Consider the following 22,867-nt stretch of genomic DNA (forward strand, 5'->3'; position numbering starts at 1 on the left):
GGAGGGTGGGCACTAAGGTACCACTAATGTTCTATTACTTTTCCTGGCTAGTGGGTTTACTAGTATTACATTATTTATATTATTTTAAATGTAAATAGCAATTCATTCAACAAATAATAAGTGCCTATCATGTATCAGGCATTATTATTATTCAGGCACTAGGGACACAGAAATAAGAAAGATAAAAATCACTGTCCTTATAGAAGTCTCAAATTATAAAAAGAAATAATAAAAATTTCTAGAAGCCTAAGTACAAGAACATAGAAAGTGAAGGAGTCTACCAGTTGTCCAGCACAATAGATGCAATATCCACACATCATCATGAAATTTCAGAGTATCAGTGATAAAGTGGAAATTCTAAAAGCTTCCAGAAATCAGGAGTACAAATAGTCCATACTGAAGCAGAACAAAAGGCCCTAAGAAGGGGATTTCCAGAAAAAATTTTTTTTGGATAATATGACTTACTTGGGAACATGTGGAAAAAAAAAAAAGACATGACCGATCTGATGGAAAGGATAGGAATATATTAAAATATGGAGGTGAAAAGCAATTATTATCTCTGGAAATGACAAAAATGTATAGAAGAGAAATGTAATCACAACTACTTGTCTCTTTAGTGTACACTGTTTGCACAACCACAATATAAACATTATCATTAACCAAAATATATGTTGTAACTATATTAAAAGGATGGAGAAGAAAAGTGGAGAGAAAAAGAGTTTAATCTTGATCTACTGTAAATGGGCAATCAACAAATAATATCTGAAATAACACAAGAAATAATATATAGGCATATTTTATTTTATTGTACTTTGCTTTATAGAGCTTCATAGACAGTTGCATTTTTTAAAAGATTTTATTTATTTATTTGGGATAGAGCAAGCGAGAGCAGGCGAGAGAGAGGGAGAGAGAGAACGGGGAGAGAGGCAGAGGGAGAGGGAGAAGCAGGCTCTCCACTGAGCATGGAGCCCAACGTGGGGCTCCATCCCTGAGATCATGACCTGAGCCAAAGGCAAACACTTAACCTGGTTAACTGAACCACCCAGGCACCCCGGATAGTTACTTTTTTTTTTTTTTTTTTTTTTACAAATTGAAGATTTGTGGCAACTCTGCATCGAGCAAATCTACTGGCACCAATTTTCCAACAGCATTTGCTCACCTTGTGTCTCTGTGCTACATTTTGGTAATTCTCACAATATTTCAAATTTTTTTAGTATTATTATATTTGTTATGGTGATCTGTGATCAGAGATTACAACTCGCTGAAAGCTCAGATGATATGATGGTCAGCATTTTTTAGCAATAAAGTATTTTTCAATTAAGGTCTGTACATTGTTTTTTATTTTTATTTTTTAAAGATTTTATTTATTTTGACAGAGAGAGACACAGCGAGAGAGGGAACACAAGCAGGGGGAGTGGGAGAGGGAGAAGCAGGCTCCCCGCGGAGCAGGGAGCCCGATGCGGGGCTCGATCCCAGGACCCTGGGATCATGACCTGAGCCGAAGGCAGACGCTTAACGACTGAGCCACCCAGGCGCCCCCATTGTTTTTTATTTTTATTTTTTATTTTTTTTAAAGACTTTATTTATTTGACAGAGAGACAGCAAGAGAGGGAACACAAGCAGGGGGAGCGGGAGAGGGAGAAGCAGGCTCCCCGCTGAGTAAGGAGCCCGATGCAGGACTTGATCCCAGGACCCTGGGATCATGACCTGAGCCGAGGGCAGATGCTTAACGACTGAGCCACCCAGGCGCCCCTGTACATTGCTTTTTAGACATAATGTTACTGTACACTTAGTGGACTATAGTGTAACATAATTTTTACATGCATTGAGAAACCAAAAAAAAAAAAAATCATTTGACTCACTTTATTATAATATTCGCTGTTTTGCAGTTGTCTGGAACTGAACCCACAGTATCTCCAAGCTATGCCAGTATAGCCATATTATTTAGCATTATTGAGATAAAAACCAAAGAAATAGCCAATATGTTTCAAAGCTGGCTACTTCAGGTGTTTGAGCCTGGTGGGTGGGAAAAGGTGAAGATAAACACTACTATTTTTTGTTACTATTTGGTTTTTAAGCCATATATATAGGTCTTACTATAATAAATAATATATATTATGCTATTATAATATATATAATAAAATACAAAATAAAATATGTTTTAATTATAAAGGGAGATGTTTAACTATAAAGGAAAGGGATGTGATGAGAACTGGGATTTAGTGAAATATGGCCAAGAGAACAGATCAAAAGAGGTGGGGAACATGTAAACGTAGAAACTGAAGGGCCCCCAATGTTTGCTTTTTATTCTTTTGCAACTCCTTTGAGGGGGTATTCCAAATTGCTCTTAAATTGTAGCAATCAAAGAGGAGTTTTACACTTGAGAAGTGACTGCCAGGGGACTTGGTAGCCCCAATCTTACAGGTAGGGTGGGACTGGGCATTATGGGTCCAAATTAGTCAGAGACCAAAGAGCCTGGAGACTGAAAATAGGAAAGGGGATATTTATTGTGGGAAAGAAACTCAGACCGCCACAAGAGGGCACAACTAGAATGCAACAGTTCCTCTGGTTCCCCTCCTACCTTTCCTGCAGCTCTTTCTCAGCTTGCTTTGCCCTCCCTTAAAATGCCTGTGTTTCTGGGATTCTGCCCTGCTCTCCCGCCCTCGCCTTTTATTCCCTCACTCCACACACTCCCCTGGAGCAATCTCATTCATACCTTAAAACCACCACCTCGATGCTTTAATGACTTCAAATCTATCTGTAATCTTACTGGCTTAACGGCAGCTGAATAAATTCCTGACTAACTACTGGATAATTCCTCTTGGACAATCTGAAGGTGCTTGAGACTTTGCATGTTCAAAATTGAACTCATCACCCCCCTCCCCGCCAAATCCGCTCCTCATTCTAAGTTCTCCAGCTCATGGAATGGCTTTTAAGGATTTTATTTATTTGAGAGAGAGAGAGAGAGAGCGAACATGGGGGGGAGGGGCAGAGGGAGAAGGAGAAGCAGACTCCCCGATGATCAGGGAGCCCAATGCAGGGCTCTATCCCAGAAACCTGGGATCATGAACTGAACCGAAGGCAGGTGCTTAACTGACTGAGTCACCCAGGAGCCCCTCATGGAATGGCTTTTTCATCTTCTCAACCACCTAAGGCAGAAAGAAAATGGAGGATCGTCCTAGATTTCTTCTTCTCCATTGGCCCTCCGCCCCATATCCAATCAGTGACTGAGTTCTTAATTTCTCACATGTATGTGTATTCTCATTTCCTTCCCATGCCTTAACTCAGGCTTCAACAGCTCTCCTCTTCTCTAACACCCTCTTCCTGTACCCAGTTCTGTCTTTTCCAGTCTATCCATTTATTATACTCTCGACTGGATAGTTCTAAAATGCAAATATGATCCTATTAATTACCTGATTAAAATCTCCAAGTATCTCCCCACTGTTCTTAGTATAGCATTCAAGGCTCTCCCTGATCTAACCACTGTCTCCTTTTCATTACATCCTCTCTCTCTCTCTATGTTCCAACTACACTTAGCTTCTTAAACATACCATAAACATACTGTAAACACAGAGTTATTTCATATGTTGTATCTTTGCGCATACCACCAATGCTTGGAATGACTGACTCTCCTCTATTCCTCAGCCCCAGCAGTTAACACTGGTAACATCTACACACCTTTCAATATTTAACTTAAGCATTAATTTCTTTCTGGAACCCTCTCCCACCCACTGAAATTAACTATTTCCTCCTTTGTGTCTCTAATGTACTCTATATGTATTTTTTAATCAAATGTGTAATATTCTGCTGTGTATATTTGTTTACATGTCTCTTCTACTAATATCAACTCCTCTGGGAGCAGAAAAGCATGTCTTATTCACATCTCTACTCAAAATATCACACTGTGATATCCCCTATCACAGTGCCTGGTATAGAGAAGATGCTTAACAAATGTTTCTGAATGAGTAAGATTCATCATGAGGATGTAATATACGAGGCCAGTCTGACGCCAATCTCACATCTATGGCAGACATCAGTAATCAACCCCAATATTGTTCTCCTGCACCTCAGAATCATTCTCAAGACAGCATACTATGAAAACCTATTTCAATCAGTTGGAATTGGCATGAGATATACAATTTATTTCTCCTCCTGGAGCATAGGCTGCCACAATGATGTGCCTCAATAATTATCAGAGTTGATCTAAGAGAATTAACATGGGATTAGGCAGAGTATCTCCTAAACAATCTTTGCAACAGTATGACTACAGCAATGGCACATATAACAAAGGAATGTTGTAGCAAAAATCAGCATTGAGAGGTAAATTCTGTCCATGTGCATCCAGCACTGCCCATTGGAGAGATATCTTGTCATCAAGACAAAACCCATATATTGGCATTCTGATTTATACTTCAGTTTTGTCAATTCATTCAGAAAATATTCATCTCTAAGGATGAGAAATCTGGTAACAAGCGAAGTGCTACACCTGAGAAACCAGGTAACAGGCCTATCACACTTGGGAGAAACAATGGATCAACTTATCTCCTTCATTTCTTCTGCATCCAAACCCCCTGGAAAAGTACAGTGAAGACTAAAAACCTCTTTCTCAAATGAAAAACAATCTATTGGAGCATTTATTCCAAATCCCAAAATCTCACTCTAATCTCACTCACACCGATCTTTGAGTGCTAGAACAATGAATATTCCTGTAGCAATTTCAAGTAGCAGTTCCTCTGAATACTGGGTAACAGACAAGCTACCTGTATCTATACCCATCCAAGGAGAAAATCATAGCATATACCCTAGTTTCTCTATTTCTTATGGGCTAGATTCTGTTTATTTTGGCTTATCTAGTTATAATTCCTAAAATGACCTGGCTCTATTCCTAAAGCTCCCAGCACATCTGTCTATCTTCCATTCCTACTCTGTCTTTTTTAGAATTGGACTACTCTCCCTTACTTCCTGATGATGAAGCTGTCTTAGCTAATCCCAGAGTCTGTGTTCTTTATACTACACCAAATTGCCTAAACCATGAGAAGTGGTTAGGATGGACATCTGAGAATAGAACTTTGTTATTAGTGAAATCTTCCAAGATTAGAGGTAATCCCTATTCAAACGGAGTTACAGGATAAACTCTTTATAACCCTTACTCCATTTTCTGGAGCCCAATGTGGAGTTTCTGGGAGTATCTACCAGATTCCAAAACTGACTTAAGGCTTCCAAAACTCACTGCACTGAAGAGTGAATTCCAATTTCTGGAGTGAATTCCTTAATGATGAATAAAGGCTAACACATCTCTGAAGATTTACACATTGCCATTATAAACCCCTAACAATTAACTTATGTAGGATTCAAATCCTGGCTCTTCCAGTGATAGCTATGTGAGCTTAGAAAAATTCTTCCATCTCCTTTCTTCAGTTTCTTCACATGTAAAACAAGGATAAGAATTCCTATTATATGATCACTGCAAGAATTAAATGATTAAACAAACTACATAAAGTTCTTATACTGCTTGGCACATGGTAGGTGTATACTTATATGGAATAAATGTAAAAGTATTTTAATCAACTTTTATTATGAATCTTTTTTTCATTTCTACCATGATCTGATTTTTCTCACAAAGACCATCCCACATCATTACATTAGTAAGATGCCTGTACTGTCTAATGCTGAGTAAGATTACACTTCAAATTGAAGGCCTTTTCAGGATGCGTGGGTGGCTCAGTCAGTTAAGCATCTGCCTTCTGCTCAGGTCATGATTCCAGCGTCCTGGCATCGAGCCCCACATGGGGCTCTCTGCTCAATGGGAATTCTTCTTCTCCCTCTGCCCCTCTCCTGCTCGTGTTCTCATTCTCTCTCTCTCAAATAAATAAATAAAATCTTTTTTAAAAAATTGAAGGCCTTTCCACATTCATTGCACCTGAAAGATTCTTCTCCACTATGGACCCACTGATGTTGAATAAGACTAAATTCTGCTGAAAGTGTACTCACATTTTTTATAAACATAGACGATCCTCCCTTTATGAATCACTTGACGATAGATAAAACTTAGCCTCTAAATGAAGGCTTATTCATTACAGGTACGGTTTCTTTCCACTATGAATTTACAGATGATAAACAAGGATCTCCTTCCATCTCCATTATAAATTTTCTGATGTTCTATAAGGACTGATATCACCAAAATCCCTTTCCCACATTCATTATACACCATAAGGTTTCTTTGCACTGTCAATTCTTTCATGCTTAGTAAGGTTTGAGCTGGATCTGCAAGCCTTCCCAGAGGCACTGCAAACATAGAGTTCTTCTGCCCTATGAACTCTCTTACATTAAAAAAAAAAAAAGTCTGGGGGTGCCTGGGTGGCTCAGTCAGTTAAGCCTCTGCCTTCAACTAAGGTCATGATCCATCCCAGGGTCCTGGGATCGAGCCCTGCATCAGGCTCCCTGCTCAGCAGACAGCCTCTTTCTCTCTCTCCCTCTGCTGCTCCCCCTGCTTGTTCTCTCCTGCTCCTCTTTCTCTCTGTCAAATAAATAAATAAAATCTTTAAGAACAAAAATTTTTAAAAACATTTAAGTCTGAACTTGTCCTGAAGTCTTTCCCATAGTTAATACATTCATAGGGTTTCTCTCTATGCATTTTCATATGATTGAAAAAGCTTGATTACCGATTGCAATTTCTCTCAGAATGGGAAAGCTTTCCTATCCTATGAAATCTCTGGTGTTGAAAGAGAATTAAATTCTGCCTGAAGGCCTCTCCAAGTTTTCATAGCCATATGAATTAATAAATTCTCAGGTGTGAATCCTCAGATGTCAAATAAGTTCAGCATCATGACAAAAATTTCTATATTCCTTACCTTCATAGGGTTTCTCTCTACTATGAGTACTCTGAGGCATCAACCTTGAACACCAACAAAAGGCTTTTAGACATTAATCATACATGTAGGGCTTCTCCCGATTGGAAATTTTCTAGTGTTTCACAAATTCTAAAACTTTGCAGAGTTATGGTCCTATAAACTATACCTGTGTTACCCAATTACACCATCCCTGGGTAATGGACATTAAGGAGGGCAAGTGATATAATGAGCACTGGGTATTATATAAGACTGATGAATCACTGAACTCTACCTCTGAAACTAATAATACACTATATGTTAGTGAATTGAATTTAAATAAAAAACTTAAAAAATAAACCATACCTCTCTGCTTTCTCCTAAAGGTTTTCCTCACACAAAAACATCTAGCTGGGGGGGAGGAGCAAGATGGCAGAGGAGTAGGAGACCTAAATTTCGTCTGGTCCCAGGAATTCAGCTAGATAGGGATCATACCATTCTGAACACCTACGAACTCAACAGGAGATCGAAGAAAAGAATAGCAACAACTCTCTGAACAGAAAAATGACCACTTTCTGGAAGGTAGGATGTGCGGAGAAGTGAATCCGAGGCGATATTCAGGAGGATAGACGGCGGGGGAGGGGGCCTCCGTCAGCCGCTACTGGGTGATAGAGCAGCGGACCACAAAATCAGAACTTTTAGAAGTCGGCTCCGCTGAGAGACGTCGCTCCAGTGGCTAAGCGGGGGGTGGAACCCTCGCGGGGACAGTGTGGTCTCAGGACCCTCGGAGACACAGAAAGACCGGAGGTGCCTGAGTGCGGCAGAGCTCCCAGGTATCGGAGCAGGGAAGCCGGCTGCAGAGACGGAGCCAAGGAGTAGGCTCTCAGCTCAGGGCTGCCATAAACCGTAATCCGTGGCACAATCAGGCCACTGCTCCTCCAGCAGAGACCCAACAAGTGGGAGACTGGGGGAGACTCCCCTTCCTCTCCCCGGAGTAGCGGCGCAGGAGCGCACCGCAGGGATCTGCTGGGTTTGAAGACTCCACACGGGGTCCTGTGCCAGAGATAGAAACACTCGGTCACAGGCCGCGTGAGGACAGAGTGTGGCCAGAGACCAGGGAGACGGGAGTGATTGACTACTTTTCTCTGGGGCTCCCTGAGGAGTGGGGCCCCAAGTTCTCGGCTCCTCTAGGCGGAGATTGGGAGGCCGTCATTTTCACTCTCCTCCTCCAAAGCTGTACAGAAAGCTTGCAGGGAACAAAAGCTCCTGAGAGCAAGCAGGAGCAGATTACTTAGCCCGGACCAGCAAGGGTGGGACAATTCCGCCTCCCGCAAAGACATTTGGGAACCATGGCAACAGGCCCCTCCCCCAGAAGATCAGCAAGAACAGCCAGCCAAGACCGAGTTTACCAATCAATGAGAAAGGCAGAACTCCAGCGCTAGGGGAATACAGCACATAGAATCCATGGCTTTTTTCTCCCTGATTCTTTAGTCTTTCAAAGCTAATTTTTTAATTTTCTTTTTTTTCTTTTTCTTTTCCCCTTTGTCAACCAACATCTTATCAATCCCTTTTTCTAAAAAATCTTTTTTATTTTTCATTATTAGAATCATATTCTATCCCTTCATAGTAGTTAACCTTATTTTTGGTATATATATAAGTTGTTCTCTCTTTAAAATTTTGGGATACAGTTTCTTCTAACAGACCAAAACATACCCTAAATCTCTAGTGTACGGCTTTGTTCTAGTCTCCTGCCTGATCACATTCTCTCCCTTTTTTTTTTAAATCCTCTTCTTTCTTTTTTCAACCAACTTCTTATCTTATTACTTTTATACAATCTTCTATAATTTTCATCTTTATAGTCAATTCCATCCCTTCATCATATTTACACTTATTTTTGTACATATATAAGCTTTTACTTCTTTAAAATTTTGGGAGGCACTTTCTTCTAACAGACCAAAATATGCCCAAGATCTACTGTGTGGCACTGAAATATGCACCACCCTGATCATATTTGATCATATTCAGGTTTTTCTTGTTTGTTTGTTTTTTATCTTTTTCTTTTTTTTTTCCTTTCTTCTTTCTTTCCCTTTCTTCTCCCCCGGTTTCAGGTCTCTTCTGATTTGTTTAGTGTACATTTTTCTGGGGTCGTTCTTACCCTGTTAGCATTTTGTTCTCTCATTCATCTATTCTCCTCTGGACTAAATGACAAGATGGAAAAACTCTCCTCAAAAAAAAGAACACGAGGCAGTACCAAATGCCAAGGACTTAATCAATACGGACATTAGTAAGATACTGGACCTACAGTTCAGAATGATGATTATAAAGATACTAGCTGGGCTTGAAAAAAGCATGAAGATACTAGAGAAACCCTTTCTGGAGATTTAAAGGAACTAAAATCTAACCAAGTCGAAATCAAAAAGGCTATTAATGAGGTGCAATAAAAAATGGAGGCTCTAACTGTTAGAATAAATGAGGCAGAAGACAGAATTAGTGATATAGAAGACCAAATGCTGGAGAATGAAGAAGCTGAGAAAAAGAGATAAACAAGTACTGGATCACGAGGGCAGAATTCGAGAGATAAGTGATACCATAAGACGAAACAATATTAGAATAATTGGGATCCCAGAAGAAGAAGAAAGAGAGAGAGGGGCAGAAGGTATATTGGAGCAAATTATAGCAGAGAACTTCCCTAATTTGGGGAAGGAAACAGGCATCAAAATCCAGGAGGCACAGAAAACCCTCCTCAAAATCAATAAAAATAGGTCAACACCCCGACATCTAATAGTAAAACTTACGAGTCTCAGAGACAAAGAGAAAATCCTGAAAGCGGCTCGGGACAAGACATCTGTAACCTACAATGGCAGAAACATTAGATTGGCAACAGACCTATCCACAGAGACCTGGCAGGCCAGAAAGGACTGGCATGATATATTCAGAGGACTAAATGAGAAAAATATGCAGCCAAGAATACTATATCCAGCTAGGCTGTCATAGAAAATAGAAGTAGAGAGCAAAAACTTCCAGGACAAACAAAAACCAAAGGAATTTACAAACACGAAACCAGCCCAACAAGAAATACTGAAACGGGTCCTCTAAGCAAGGAGAGAGCCTAAAAGTAACATAAACCAGGAAAGGAACACAGACAATATGCAGTAACAGTCACCTTACAGGCAATACAATGGCACTAAATTCATATCTTTCAATGGTTATCCTGAATGTAAATGGACTAAATGCCCCAATCAAAAGACACAGGATATCAGACTAGATAAAAAAACAAGACCCAATGACATGCTGTCTGCAAGAGACTCATTTTAGACCCAAAGACACCTCCAGATTGAAAGCGATGGGGTGGAAAACCATTTGGCATGCTAATGGACACCGAAAGAAAGCTGGGGTGGCAATCCTTAGATCAGACAAATTAGATTTTAAACCAAAGACTACAATAAGAGATGAGGAAGGACAATACATCATACTTAAAGGGTCTATCCAATAAGAAGATCTAACAGTTGTAAATATCTATGCCCCTAACATGGGAGCAGCCAATTATATAAGCCAATTAAGAACAAAAGCAAAGAAACACATCAACAACAATACAATAATAGTAGGGGACTTTAACACCCCCCTCACTGAAATGGACAGATCATCTAAGCAAAAGATCAACGAGGAAATAAAGGCTTTAAATGACACACTGGACCAAATGGACTTCACAAATATGTTCAGAACATTCCATCCCAAAGCAACAGAATACACATTCTTCTCTAGTGCCCATGGAACATTCTCCAGAATAGATCACATCCTAGGTCACAAATCAGGTCTCAACCAGTACCAAAAGGTTGGGATCATTCCCTGCATATTTTTGGGCCACAATGCTTTGAAACTAGAACTCAATCACAAGAGGAAGTTGGAAAGAACTCAAATACATGGAGGCTAAAGAGTATCCTAAAGAATGAATGGGTCAACCAGGAAATTAAAGAACAATTTTTAAAATTCATGGAAACAAATGAAAATGAAAATACAACTGTTCAAAATAGTTGGGATGCAGCAAAGGTGATCCTAAGAGGAGAGTATATAGCAATACAAGCCTTTCTCAAGAAACAAGAAAGGTCTCAAATACACAACCTAACCCTACACCTAAAGGAGCTGGAGAAAGAAGAGCAAATAAAAGCCTAAACCCAGCAGGAGAAGAGAAATAATAAAGATCAAGCAGAAATCAATGAAATAGAAACCAAAAGAACAGTAGAACAGATCAAGGAAACTAGGAGCTAGTTCTTTGAAAGAATTAATAAGATTGATAATCCCCTGGCCAGACTCACCAAAACGAAGAGAGAAATGACTCAAATAAATAAAATCATGAATGAAAGAGGAGAGATCACAACCAACACCAAAGAAATACAATTATAAGAACATATTATGAGCAACTATATGACAGCAAATTAGATAACTTGGAAGAAATGGATGCATTCCTAAAGATCTATAAACTACCAAAACTGAACCAGGAAGAAATAGAAAACCTGAACAGACCTATAACCACTAAGGAAATTGAAGCAGTCATCAAAAATCTCCCAACAAACAAGAGCCCAGGGCCAGATGGCTTCCCAGGGGAATTCTACCAAACATTTTAAGAAGAATTAATACCTATTCTTCTGAAACTGTTCCAAAAAAGAGAAATGGAAGGAAAACTTCCAAACTCGTTTTATGAGGCCACCATTACCTTGATCCCCAAACCAGACAAAGACCCCATCAAAAAGGAGAATTACAGACCAATATCCCTGATGAACATGGATGCAAAAATTCTCACCAAAATACTAGCCAATAGGATCCAACAGTACATTAAAAGGATTATTCACGACAACCAGGTGGGATTTATTCCTGGGCTGCAAGGTTGTTTCAATATCCACAAATCAATCAATGTGATACAATACATTAATGAAAGAAAGAACAAGAACCATATGATCCTCTCAACAGATGCAGAAAAAGCATTTGACAAAGTATAGCATCCTTTCTTGATCAAAACTCTTCAGAGTATAGGGATAGAGGGTACATACCTCAATATCATAAAAGCCATCCATGAAAAACCTACAGCGAATATCATTCGCAATGGGGAAAAACTGAGAGCTTTCCCCTTAAGGTCAGGAACACAGCAGGGATGTCCACTATCACCACTGCTATTCAACATAGTACTAGAAGTCCTAGCCATAGCAATCAGACAACAAAAAGAAATAAAAGGGATCCGAATCGGCAAAGAAGAAATCAAACTCTCACTCTTTGCAGATGATATGATACTTGATGTGGAAAACCCAAAAGACTCCACCCCAAAACTGCTAGAACTCATACAGGAATTCAGTAAAGTGGCAGGATATAAAATCAATGCACAGAAATCAGTGGCATTCCTATACACCAACAACAAGACAGAAGAAAGAGAAATTAAGGAGTCGATCCCATTTACAATTGCACCCAAAACCATAAGATACCTAGGAATAAATCTAACCAAAGAGGCAAAGGATCTGTACTCAGAAAACTATAAAATACTCATGAAAGAAATTGAGGAAGACACAAAGAAATGGAAAAACGTTCCATGCTCATGGAACAAATATTGTGAAGATGTCAATGCTGCCTAGAGCAATCTACACATTTAATGCAATCCGTATCAAAATAACAGCCACTTTTTTCAAAGAAATGGAACATCCACTTTTTTCAAAGAAATGGAACAAATAATCCTAAAATTTGTATGGAACCAGAAAAGACGTCAAATAGCCAGAGGAATGTTGAAAAAGAAAAGCAGAGCTGGTGGCATCACAATTCCGGACTTCAAGCTCTATTACAAAGCTGTAATCACTGAGACAGTATGGTACTGGCACAAAAACAGACACATAGATTAATGGGACAGAATAGAGAGCCCAGAAATGGACCCTCAACTTTATGGTCAACTAATCTTCGACAAAGCAGGAAAGAATGTCTAATGCAAAAAAACAGTCTTCAGCAAATGGTGTTGGGAAAATTGGATAGCCACATGCAGAAGAATGAAACTGGGCCATTTCCTTACACCACACACAAAAATAGACTCCAAATGGTTGAAAGACCTAAATGTGAGACAGGAGTCCATCAAAATCCTAACGGAGAACACAGGCAGCAACCTCTTTGACCTCAGCCGCAGCAACTTCTTCCTAGAAACATCGCCAAAGGCAAGGGAAGCAAGGGCAAAAATGAACTTTTGGGACTTCGTCAAGATAAAAAGCTTTTGCACAGCAAAGGAAACAGTCAACAAAACCAAAAGACAACCAACAGAATGGGAGAAGATATTTGCAAATGACATATCAGATAAAGGGCTAGTATCCAAAATCTATAAAGAACTTATCAAACTCAACACCCAAAGAACAAATGATCCAATCAAGAAATGGGGAGAAGACATGAACAGACATTTTTCCAAACAAGACATCCAAATGTCCAATAGACACATAAAAAAGTGCTCAACATCACTCGGCATCAGGGAAATCCCAATCAAAACCTCAATGAGATACCACCTCACACCAGTCAGAATGGCTAAAATTAACAAGTCAGGAAACGACAGATGTCGGCGGGGTTGTGGAGAAAGGGGAACCCTCCTACACTGTTGGTGGGAATGAAAGCTGGTGCAGCCACTCTGGAAAACAGTACGGAGATTCCTCAAAAAGTTGAAAATAGAGCTACCATATGACCCAACAATTGCACTACTGGGTATTTACCCCAAAGATAAAAATGTAGGGATCCGAAGGGGTACGTGCACCCCGATGTTTACAGCAGCAATGTCCACAATAGCCAAACTGTGGAAAGAGCCAAAATGTCCATCAACAGATGAATGGATAAAGAAGATGTGGTATATATATATATACACAATGGAATATTATGCAGCCATCAAAAGGAATGAAATCTTGCCATTTGCATCAATGTGGATGGAACTGGAGGGTATTATGCTGAGCGAAATAAGTCAGTGAGAGAAAGACATGTATCATATGATCTCACTGATATGAGGAATTCTTAATCTCAGGAAAGAAACTGAGGGTTGCTAGAGTGGTGGGGGGTGGGAGGGATGGGGTGGCTGGGTGATAGACAGTGGGGAGGGTATGTGCTATGGTGAGCACTGTTTATTGTGTGAGACTGATGAATCACCGACCTGTACTTCTGAAACAAATAATACATTATATGTTAAAAAAAAGATGATAGTAGGAAGGGTAAAATGAAGGGGGGGAAATCGAAGGGGGAGAAGAACCATGAGAGACTGTGGACTCTGAGAAACAAACTGAGGGTTCTAGAGGGGAGGGGGGTGGGGGGATGGGTTAGCCTGGTGATGGGCATTAAAGAGGGCATGTACTGAATGCAGCACTGGGTGTTATACGCAAACAATGAACCATGGAACACTATATCAAAAACTAATGATGTAATGTATGGTGATTAACATAACATAATAAAATTAAAAAAAAAAAACATCTAGCTCAGTCTTTCCTCAGTGTACTCACAGTCTTTCTCTTCAGTTGGATTATTTTTTGTAAAGGCAGTATTGTGCCCACAAAAGATTTCTGCAGAGAAGGGAGTATGTTAGATCCTTCCCTGCCAAGCTTTCTTGCAGCCTATGTCATCACATGCCAAGTCTTCTCCACAGTAGAGACCATGACGAATTGGCCTTGGATTCTGGATCTCTAACATTCTTAAGATTTTTGACTTTTTCTGAAATTTCCCTCTTTGAAGTAGATACTATTCTTAGTCAAAATTTTATCAACTAAATGATAGACCCAAATACAGAATACAGGCAAAGAACATGAGCAAACCATTCACAAAAAAGAAATGCAAACAGATAATAAATATATGAAACAGTCCACCTAAAAAAAAGGGAACATTTTTTCTACCCCTACAGTTGCAACAAGAATAGTAACACTACAATTATTTAGTAAGCATATACCAAGCACAAACACTATACCAAAATATATTACCTATATTTCACATGGAAACCTTGAGAGATAGGTATTATTATTCAAATTATATAGATGAAGAAACTGATGCCAGAGAAGAGAACTGATTTACCCAATATTTTAGATTTAATCAGTAAGGGAACTGCCAATTCAAGTGTGTCTGGCTCCAAAGCTCTTGTGTTTTCCACCATGTCAAGGTGCCCTGAGGGCATTCACCAACCAAAATTCCCAAACTATCTTTAACACTATCTAACAAAACTATAAATTCTCAAGCTCCTACCTGTCTCATTCTCCTGTCTTCGCTCACCTAAGAGAATTTCTTCCTGGATCCCTTTGTCCTTAGCTCTTTCCAAATTCATCTGGGAATGCATTTTGGTCTTTCAAGGTGGAATATCCTGCAGTTGAAAAGAAAATGAAACTTTGTGGTTAAAGCTGGGGTACTGAGTGTCCCTAAATTCAGTTCTGAAAGGCAGCACACGGTAGGTGGTAGAAGAGGGTCTCTAACTTATTAGGATGTCTCAGAAACAGGCATAGATCTTCTGAAAGAGGCATAGTTCCCCAAGAACAAGAGAGGGTGCTGACCTTGAGGGATAAAAACTTGGTAAGAGAAACACAATGCGACATTTACTCTCCTCCTAGAAGAAAGATGTCCCATATTCCAGGAACAAAAAACAAAAGAATCCAAAGGATGCAGTACACTGAACTGGTTAAGCACGTAGGCTTCAGGACTGGACAGAGCTGGGCTCAAAACCAGTATTAGTACTTACTTGCTAGGTGACCTTGAGCAAGTATCTTTACTCTTCTGAGCACTGGATGACATCGTCTATAAAATAAAGAAACCCCACAAGGTAATGAGAAGTTCTGAGCCTAAACCTAATCTCAAAGAAAATGTAGGAGAGTTGTAGGAAATTTTCCTAATTCTGGTAATTGCCCACAGGGTTGTTTTGGCAATCCCTCATGCTGAAAACAAAACAAAACAAAATCTTGATGAAAAAGAAATAACATCTACTTAAAAACAATAAAAATACAGGGCAATAAAAATATGGAAACATCAGAGAAACAGGGGGAAAAGGAGAATCTAGAGAAACAGATAAGCAGGGAGGCAATTTCTGCCCAAGGGCATTTGTCCATTCCAAAAAAATTTTAACTTTCATTTTGGTTGTTTTGAAGGCAAAAGAGGCAGATTAAAGTCCAGAACTACACAGAGTAGGAAAACTAATAGGAGACTTTCCCTACAATAAGCAGGGACCCCAAAAGGCTACCCTCTCAGGGGGTTGATGAATCGAAGCAGGTCATTCTGCAGCTCAGGCTGAATTACATGACTTGCCCTCCGGATCCTTGAGCCTTGAATTAGATAAAGAAGCAGAACAGCAAGATCAGCTGATAACAGAAAAGACTTAATCCTGGGGTTAGCAAACATAAACTATAAGATAATTCTTTTACTACAGATAAAGAAGTAAATAACAAACGAAGGTATTTCCAAGCATCAGGAAACTATCATAATTAAACCTAATCAAACTTTTGGAAGAAAAAAACAGTGCCTCAAATGAAAAACCCAGGGCATTGCATTAATCAACAGATTAAGAAATAATTTATAAAAATTATTAGAGTACAGTACAAGGAGACAAAAAGATGGAAAGTACAGAAAAGAGTATTAAAGACTCAAACTGCTCTCATTCACTAAACAGGTGTCAGGGCCTTGGAAAGTGATCACACTGAATCTTAACAACTACTTTACAAGGCACAAAATATAGAATTTCATTGATAATAAAAATTTTTTCAGCCCTTTCTCCATTTCCACGAGCAAAACTGGGCTCCAAACCTGCTTTTTACTTAAAATTAGCTAATGGAATTCCAGAGTCTAACTTTACAAATACAAATCTTCACAATCAACAAAAGGAAACTCAAAGAGAGATGAAGACTCTGTACTCTCTTCCCTCAAGCTGTGGAGGGGTAGAAACCATCTTGCTTCACACTTATTTCAAATAATCTAAATTTAAAAGATGTTAAATTGAGAATTTTTAACAAGAATGTCAATCTAGTTCTCTTTTACAATATGGAGACTTATGAATAATCATAACTGTTACCAACTAGTTCTATTCTCTGTTAATACAAATCTTTCCTTGGAAGTACTATTTAAAGAAAGACATTTTGTAGGTCTCCCACAACTTTAGAAATTGATGCTTTGTTCTATGAAAATAACCTACAAAAGAAATGTGTAATTCTAACTAGGTATCTTGCTTGTTAACTCATTAACCTGGTGTAGTAGACAGAATAATAGCCTTCCCAAGATGTCCTGCTCCTGTGAATATGTTACTTTACATGTCAAATGGGACTGTGCATAAGTGATCAAGGGTCTTAAGATGAAGAAGTTATCCCGGATTACCCTGGTGGGCTCCACGTAATTACAAGAGTCCTTATAAGAAACAGAAGGATCAAAGTCAGAGACGGAGATACAACAATGGAAGTAGAAAGTCAGTCAGAGAAGGTGAAGATGCTATACTGCAGGATCTGTAGAGAGAGAGAAAAGGACCACAAAGGACAGCAGGTAATCTCTAGAAGCTGAAAAAAGCAAGAAAATAATATTCTCCCTGAGAGCCTCTGGAGGGAGCTCAAGCCTGCTAACACCTTGATTTTTAGGACTGCTGACCTCCGGAATTGTAAGATAATAAATGTGTTTATTATTTATATTTGTCATAATTTATTACAGCAGCAATAGGAAGCTCATACCACCTAGTGAAAAAGTTGTAACTGCAATCTCTATATTTGGAAATAGATTAATACTTCTAAGATCATTCTGACAAATTAGAAAGGATCATTGGCACTTTCCTCTTCACCCACAGGCATGGATAAACAAATATAAATCCACAATTCTGCAGGACTCACTATATAACAAATAATTTGAAAGAATATATTTCTTTTAAATTAACAGTGTCATGATTTCTATTTCACCAGTGAGAAAAATGAAACTCTGAGAAGTAACTTGCCTAAGATCAATAAGCAAAGAGCTAGGATTCAAGTCCCTTCAACTGTCAACAAAGTCCAGTATTTTTCCACTACATCTTGCTGCCCCTCAAACTGCTTGGAGTGTGAAGAGAGGGTAGAGCATTCAAACGCATTCCTCAAATGATCCACTGCTACACAAAAGACCCCATGTTTGTGAGATTCTCTGCCTTCTTTGCTTTAATTCCATGCTCACAGTAAACAAGCTGTTTTCTTAGTTTGATTTCCGCAGTATCCCAATATGGAAACTGACATTCCCTGGAGAGAGGACCTGAGTGTTCTGGTCACTAGAAAGTATGTATTAGGGTAGGATGGGTGTGTTTTTCTTTCTATATCTATGTTAGTTTCAGTACATTAATTTGCATATATTTGTTTATCACCGAGTTTCATTTTAGCATTTCACAAATGCTGACCACCAAATCCTGGACTGCGGTCAATTAACTGAAATATCACTACCCTGCAGGCTCTTTTATTAAGTTCTGTTGGAATTTCTAAGTAAAGGTAATTTCCTTTCTTTGATAACTTCAAAAGTATTTACATATCAAACACCACTATTTAGAGCATGAAGCCTCAGAAATGCTTCAGTGAAAATAGTTTTAGAAAAGAAATTCTATTTTATTTTACACAGAATATCAATATTTGAAGGTACAAGGGCTGAAAGGGGAAAAATTATAATTATTCACAAATTACACTAACAAGCCAAAAACACTTTGTGATAATTCAATGAGCTGTATAGTTATGATTTACATACCTTTAAGCATGTTTTATATAAAGTTTATATAAAAACTCAACAAAACCTATAAACAACAATTGGACCTAGAGAAAGAGGTAAGCAAAGTGAATGGATCTAAAAACAATGCACCAGAATCAAGCACTCCCGTACACCAGTCACAATCAGTTACAAAAATAATTTAAAAATATTAGCAAGGACAACAAAAACTTACCAGGTACACAGAAATATGTCTAACAAAATATGCATGAGACCCTTATGGAGAAAACTATAAAACTTTTTTTCAAAGACATTAAAAATACCTAGGGGCGCCTGGGTGGCTCAGTTGGTTAAGCGACTGCCTTCGGCTCAGGTCATGATCCTGGAGTCCCGGGATCGAGTCCCACATCGGGCTCCCTGCTCGGCAGGGAGTCCGCTTCTCCCTCTGACCCTCCCCACTCTCATGTGCTCTCTCTCATTCTCTCTCTCTCAAATAAATAAATAAAATCTTTAAAAAAAAAATACCTAGACAAAAGGAGAGATGAACCACATTCATTGTTGTAAACATGCAACAAAATCTATAAACCTATAAATAGGAACAAGTTCTAATCAAAATTTCAATGTTTCTTATAGACCATGTTAAGCTTAGCTTAAAATTCATATGGAAAAGTAAAGGGCAAAAAATATATTTTTGAGGAAGAGGAATAAGGAAGGGGTCTTTCTCTACCAAATATTAAGATGCATTACAAAGCTATAGGATTAACAATGTAGGACTAGTATAGGTACAGACAAATAGACCAATGGAACAGAATAGAAAGCCTAAAAGCAGACATTTACATCTATTACCACTTGGTATATGATAGAGACAGCATTATAAATCTGTGGAGAAAGAACAGACTATTCAGTAAATAGTCCTGGAACCACTGATAAATCATTCAAAAAAAAAAAATAAGTAAGTTCTCTACATCATACGATACACAAAAATAAATTACAACTGGAAACTAATTGTGAATAAAAGTTTTACAGGGGAATATAGTAGAATACCTTTATGAAATCAAGGTAAGAAAGAATTCTGTAAACAAGATTGAAAAACACATGGCATATATAGAAAATGGTAATAATTTCATGGAATAGTGAGGAAAACAGAAGAGGCTGCTTTTTCATGAGGGCTAAGGTTATCAATATTACATCATAAATTTAACCATTTATGAAACTATTCACTTCTACTTGACCTCTTTTCCCTAGCTCTACTAAACTAGAGTGGCCTCTCAACTGCCCATTTCTTCAGATACTTTCCAAGCTCAAGACTAGATGGCATACCGCAGCTACGATACGTGGTCTAATGACCACTTACTCTCTGGGCCCCACACTCAGATGATCCTCATCCACTGCCAGATTAATGGCTACTTCTACGCAAAATTAAGTTCTCAACCTGGTGCCTTCCAGGAGGCCTTCACTGAGCCTCGAGGATGGGTTAGAGGACCCTCCTCCACGTTTCTATTGACAGTACCACACCCTGGTCTCCCCTCCATCACAGCACTCCCTGTTGCAATGTCTATCTCATCCACCAGACTCAGTAGAAAACACATCTAATTTAACTGTGTCCTCGTTATCCAGCAGAGTCTAGGTCTAGATCACTTTTTTTGCTTGCTTAATTGATTGATTAATTAATGGTGCATCTAACTTTTTTAAGGCTTCCACTCTAACTTTCCCACTGGTATCCTAGCACTTCTGACATTCTTAGACTGTGTATGTTTCCCCTCTCACCTTCTATGACTTCCCTCTTTGTTCACTCACACTTCTTATCTGCCAGGGCCCTGGGAAAATATTTTCCTGATAATCAAGACAAATAGAGGGAATGAAAAGTAGCAAGCTATGCCCAATTCCCCCTGAAGCTATCAGTTCACTGTGCTCCTTCCCACCTGGAATCTTTTCCTTTGTGACCTCTAGAATCCCCCTCCTTGAAAAATAAGCTTACCTACACCCTTCAGTGATTTTTAGAAAACCCCTCCACCTAGCCACAGATGAGATAGTTTTCTCATAAGCCTGCTGATTCTTCCACACCCTGATCCCAACATCCCCAACTAGTAAACCACAGCAAAATGGTATGCCAAACCTGTGCATAACACACCATTCAAGCAGTATCTGTGAGATGCACATCCTCAGGGGGGTTGCCATGTATTACAGAACAGAACACAACAGGTAAAAGCTAACAGGGTTAATGTAGTGCCCAACCAATAATAAAGAAAGATGACATGTTTTCTAGAATATCATTGCCTTGCAAATATGTGAGGGGCTCTGGTCAAGGCATTAAACAGCCTGACACAAACAGCAGCCAAAGGATGAAAGGATATCAAGTGAAGAGTTACAACAAACATGCCACTGTTTTCAATGACATATCTCGAAAATTCAAATTCTCAACATGTATAGAGAAAGCAAAAATAGTAACAGTAATAAAAAGTAAAGAAAGAGTGAATTAAAACATGAAATAAGCATCTTCTAACTGTAAATATGCTAATATATTTTTTGTGAAATAACTAAAAAATATAATCAGGTCCAAAAGGTACATTAAATACTAATTGTAATTAAAGTCTGGAATTATTTATTAGTCCATTATTTGTTTTAAAATAAAAAATAACTAATATATGTATAATATTTCACATCTTCATATAGAACATTTTGTCAATTTTCTGAAAGTTAATAAACTCCTAATTTTTTAATCACTACAAGTATACTTCTATAAAACCTTGAAACTCTGGGAAAGAAATAAACAAGCCCTCCTGGCCCTGTGCAAGGGCTCCCTAAAGGACAGACTCTGGGAAAGAAAGGAACAAGGAGGGAGCTGGCCAAAGATAGTTGTTCAAGGACCCTCCAAAGACACAGAGTCATCTAAGCCACTACACTAGTCTTTATACTCTGCCATCCACAGATGCTGGTTATTAACTTTCTGGTTCTGATTCTTGACCTCTGAGTCTGAAAAAGAGACATCTGACTCAGAGCCCCCCCATAGAACTCCTGGCTAATTACTAAAATCAACTGTTTGCATTGCAGGATAATAATGCAGGCTCCTCCATTCTCAAATGACCTCAGAGGCTGGGCAACCACACTCAATTCTGGAGCCCAATTCCTGGGCCTTAAGATTCTGGGAAAGATAGGACCAAACCAAGGTTCTCCTGTGGAAGCCCCCTGAAGCAGCTAAGTGCAATTGTTCCAGGAGAAATGTGAAACAGTAACTAAGTCCCCCATATCCACAGCAAATCACAGGTCCTGGCTACCCCTGGATCATCTCCAAGCCATAGTACTGTGGAGAAGAAAAAAAAAACCAAGGTATAAATCCACATACATTTCATAGTCAAAACTGGTACAATCCTTGTAAGGATCAATTTTCCATTATCTAATAAAGTTGAAGGGATGCACATACTATTACCAAGTAATCCCTCTGCCAGATATGTATCTTAGAGAAACTCATGCACATACGCAACAGGTGTATAAGAATGTTCTTAGCAGGGCGCCTGGGTGGCTCAGTCGTTAAGCGTCTGCCTTCAGCTCAGGTCATGATCCCAGGGTCCTGGGATCGAGACCCACATCGGGCTCTCTGCTCACTGGGAAACCTGCTTCTCCCTCTCCCACTCCCCCTGCTTGTGTTCCCTCTCTCGCTGTCTCTCTCTCTGTCAAAATAAATAAAATCTTAAAAAAAAAAAAGAATGTTCTTAGCAGCACTATTCATTAACAGCCAAAAACAGAAGGCAATCCAAATGTCCATTAACAGTAAAATGTATAAATCGGTGTATATGCATGCGTCTATACACACAGGCAGAAGTAATTACCATAAAAGTTAAGTCAGGATAAATGGTTACCTCTGAGAGAGAGAGAGAGGATTACAAGTAGAGGCTTCTGAGTAACTTCCAATGTTCTATTTTTGGTTCTGGAAGGTTCTTTTATGGGTGTTTACTTTATAATTATTCACTTTAGTGTACATTTACATTTTACACAACTTCCGGTATTTTTGTTATATTGCACAATTTAAAAACTTTTTTTTTTTTAAAGGAAGAATCCAGGGCCTTCCTATGAAATTCCCTTAAAGCATGTGTTCTCAACCTTTCTGAGATGATGAATGATATTATATAAAAAGCATCTACCTCTCTATAAAAATTATGGGGACTGGCTAACATATCCATTTGCAGTAGGATTTTTGGAAACATACATCTGGGCAAGCCAGGGTCCTACCAGCAGTTACCATTTCCCTTAAAGTTGCTGAGGGCAGTTGTTTAAGTCCCTCCAAAAATAGAAATCAATATAGAATGCTATCTTAGCTCTCCTTACATTCAAGATTTTACCACCAGTCCTTTCTTGGCCCTAACCCTGGTTAATGCCCTCCCTCCCTT

At 38.9% G+C, this 22,867-nt stretch overlaps 1 protein-coding gene across 5 annotated transcripts in view; it reads right to left on the minus strand.

The window, feature by feature from the left end:
• The window catches only part of MAGED1 (MAGE family member D1), a 70,545-nt gene that overhangs the window by 30,310 nt on the left and 17,368 nt on the right, over nt 1-22,867 (minus strand). For 2 of the 5 annotated variants that reach the window (XM_021690979.2, XM_044911714.1), the window contains exons 2-3: nt 15,538-15,593; nt 15,051-15,165 (exon numbers count right to left, since the gene is read on the minus strand). The exons of 2 other annotated variants lie outside the window; for them this stretch is intronic. In XM_021690979.2, coding sequence (XP_021546654.2) covers nt 15,051-15,141 — 91 coding nt within the window. In that variant the 5' untranslated portion in view covers nt 15,142-15,165; nt 15,538-15,593. The remainder of the gene's footprint in view (nt 1-15,050; nt 15,166-15,537; nt 15,594-22,867) is intronic. One more of the 5 variants, XR_006539367.1, reaches the window with a different exon arrangement.

The sequence above is a fragment of the Neomonachus schauinslandi genome, chromosome X (genome assembly GCF_002201575.2).
Source record: "Neomonachus schauinslandi chromosome X, ASM220157v2, whole genome shotgun sequence".
NCBI classification, from domain to species: Eukaryota; Metazoa; Chordata; class Mammalia; order Carnivora; family Phocidae; genus Neomonachus; species Neomonachus schauinslandi.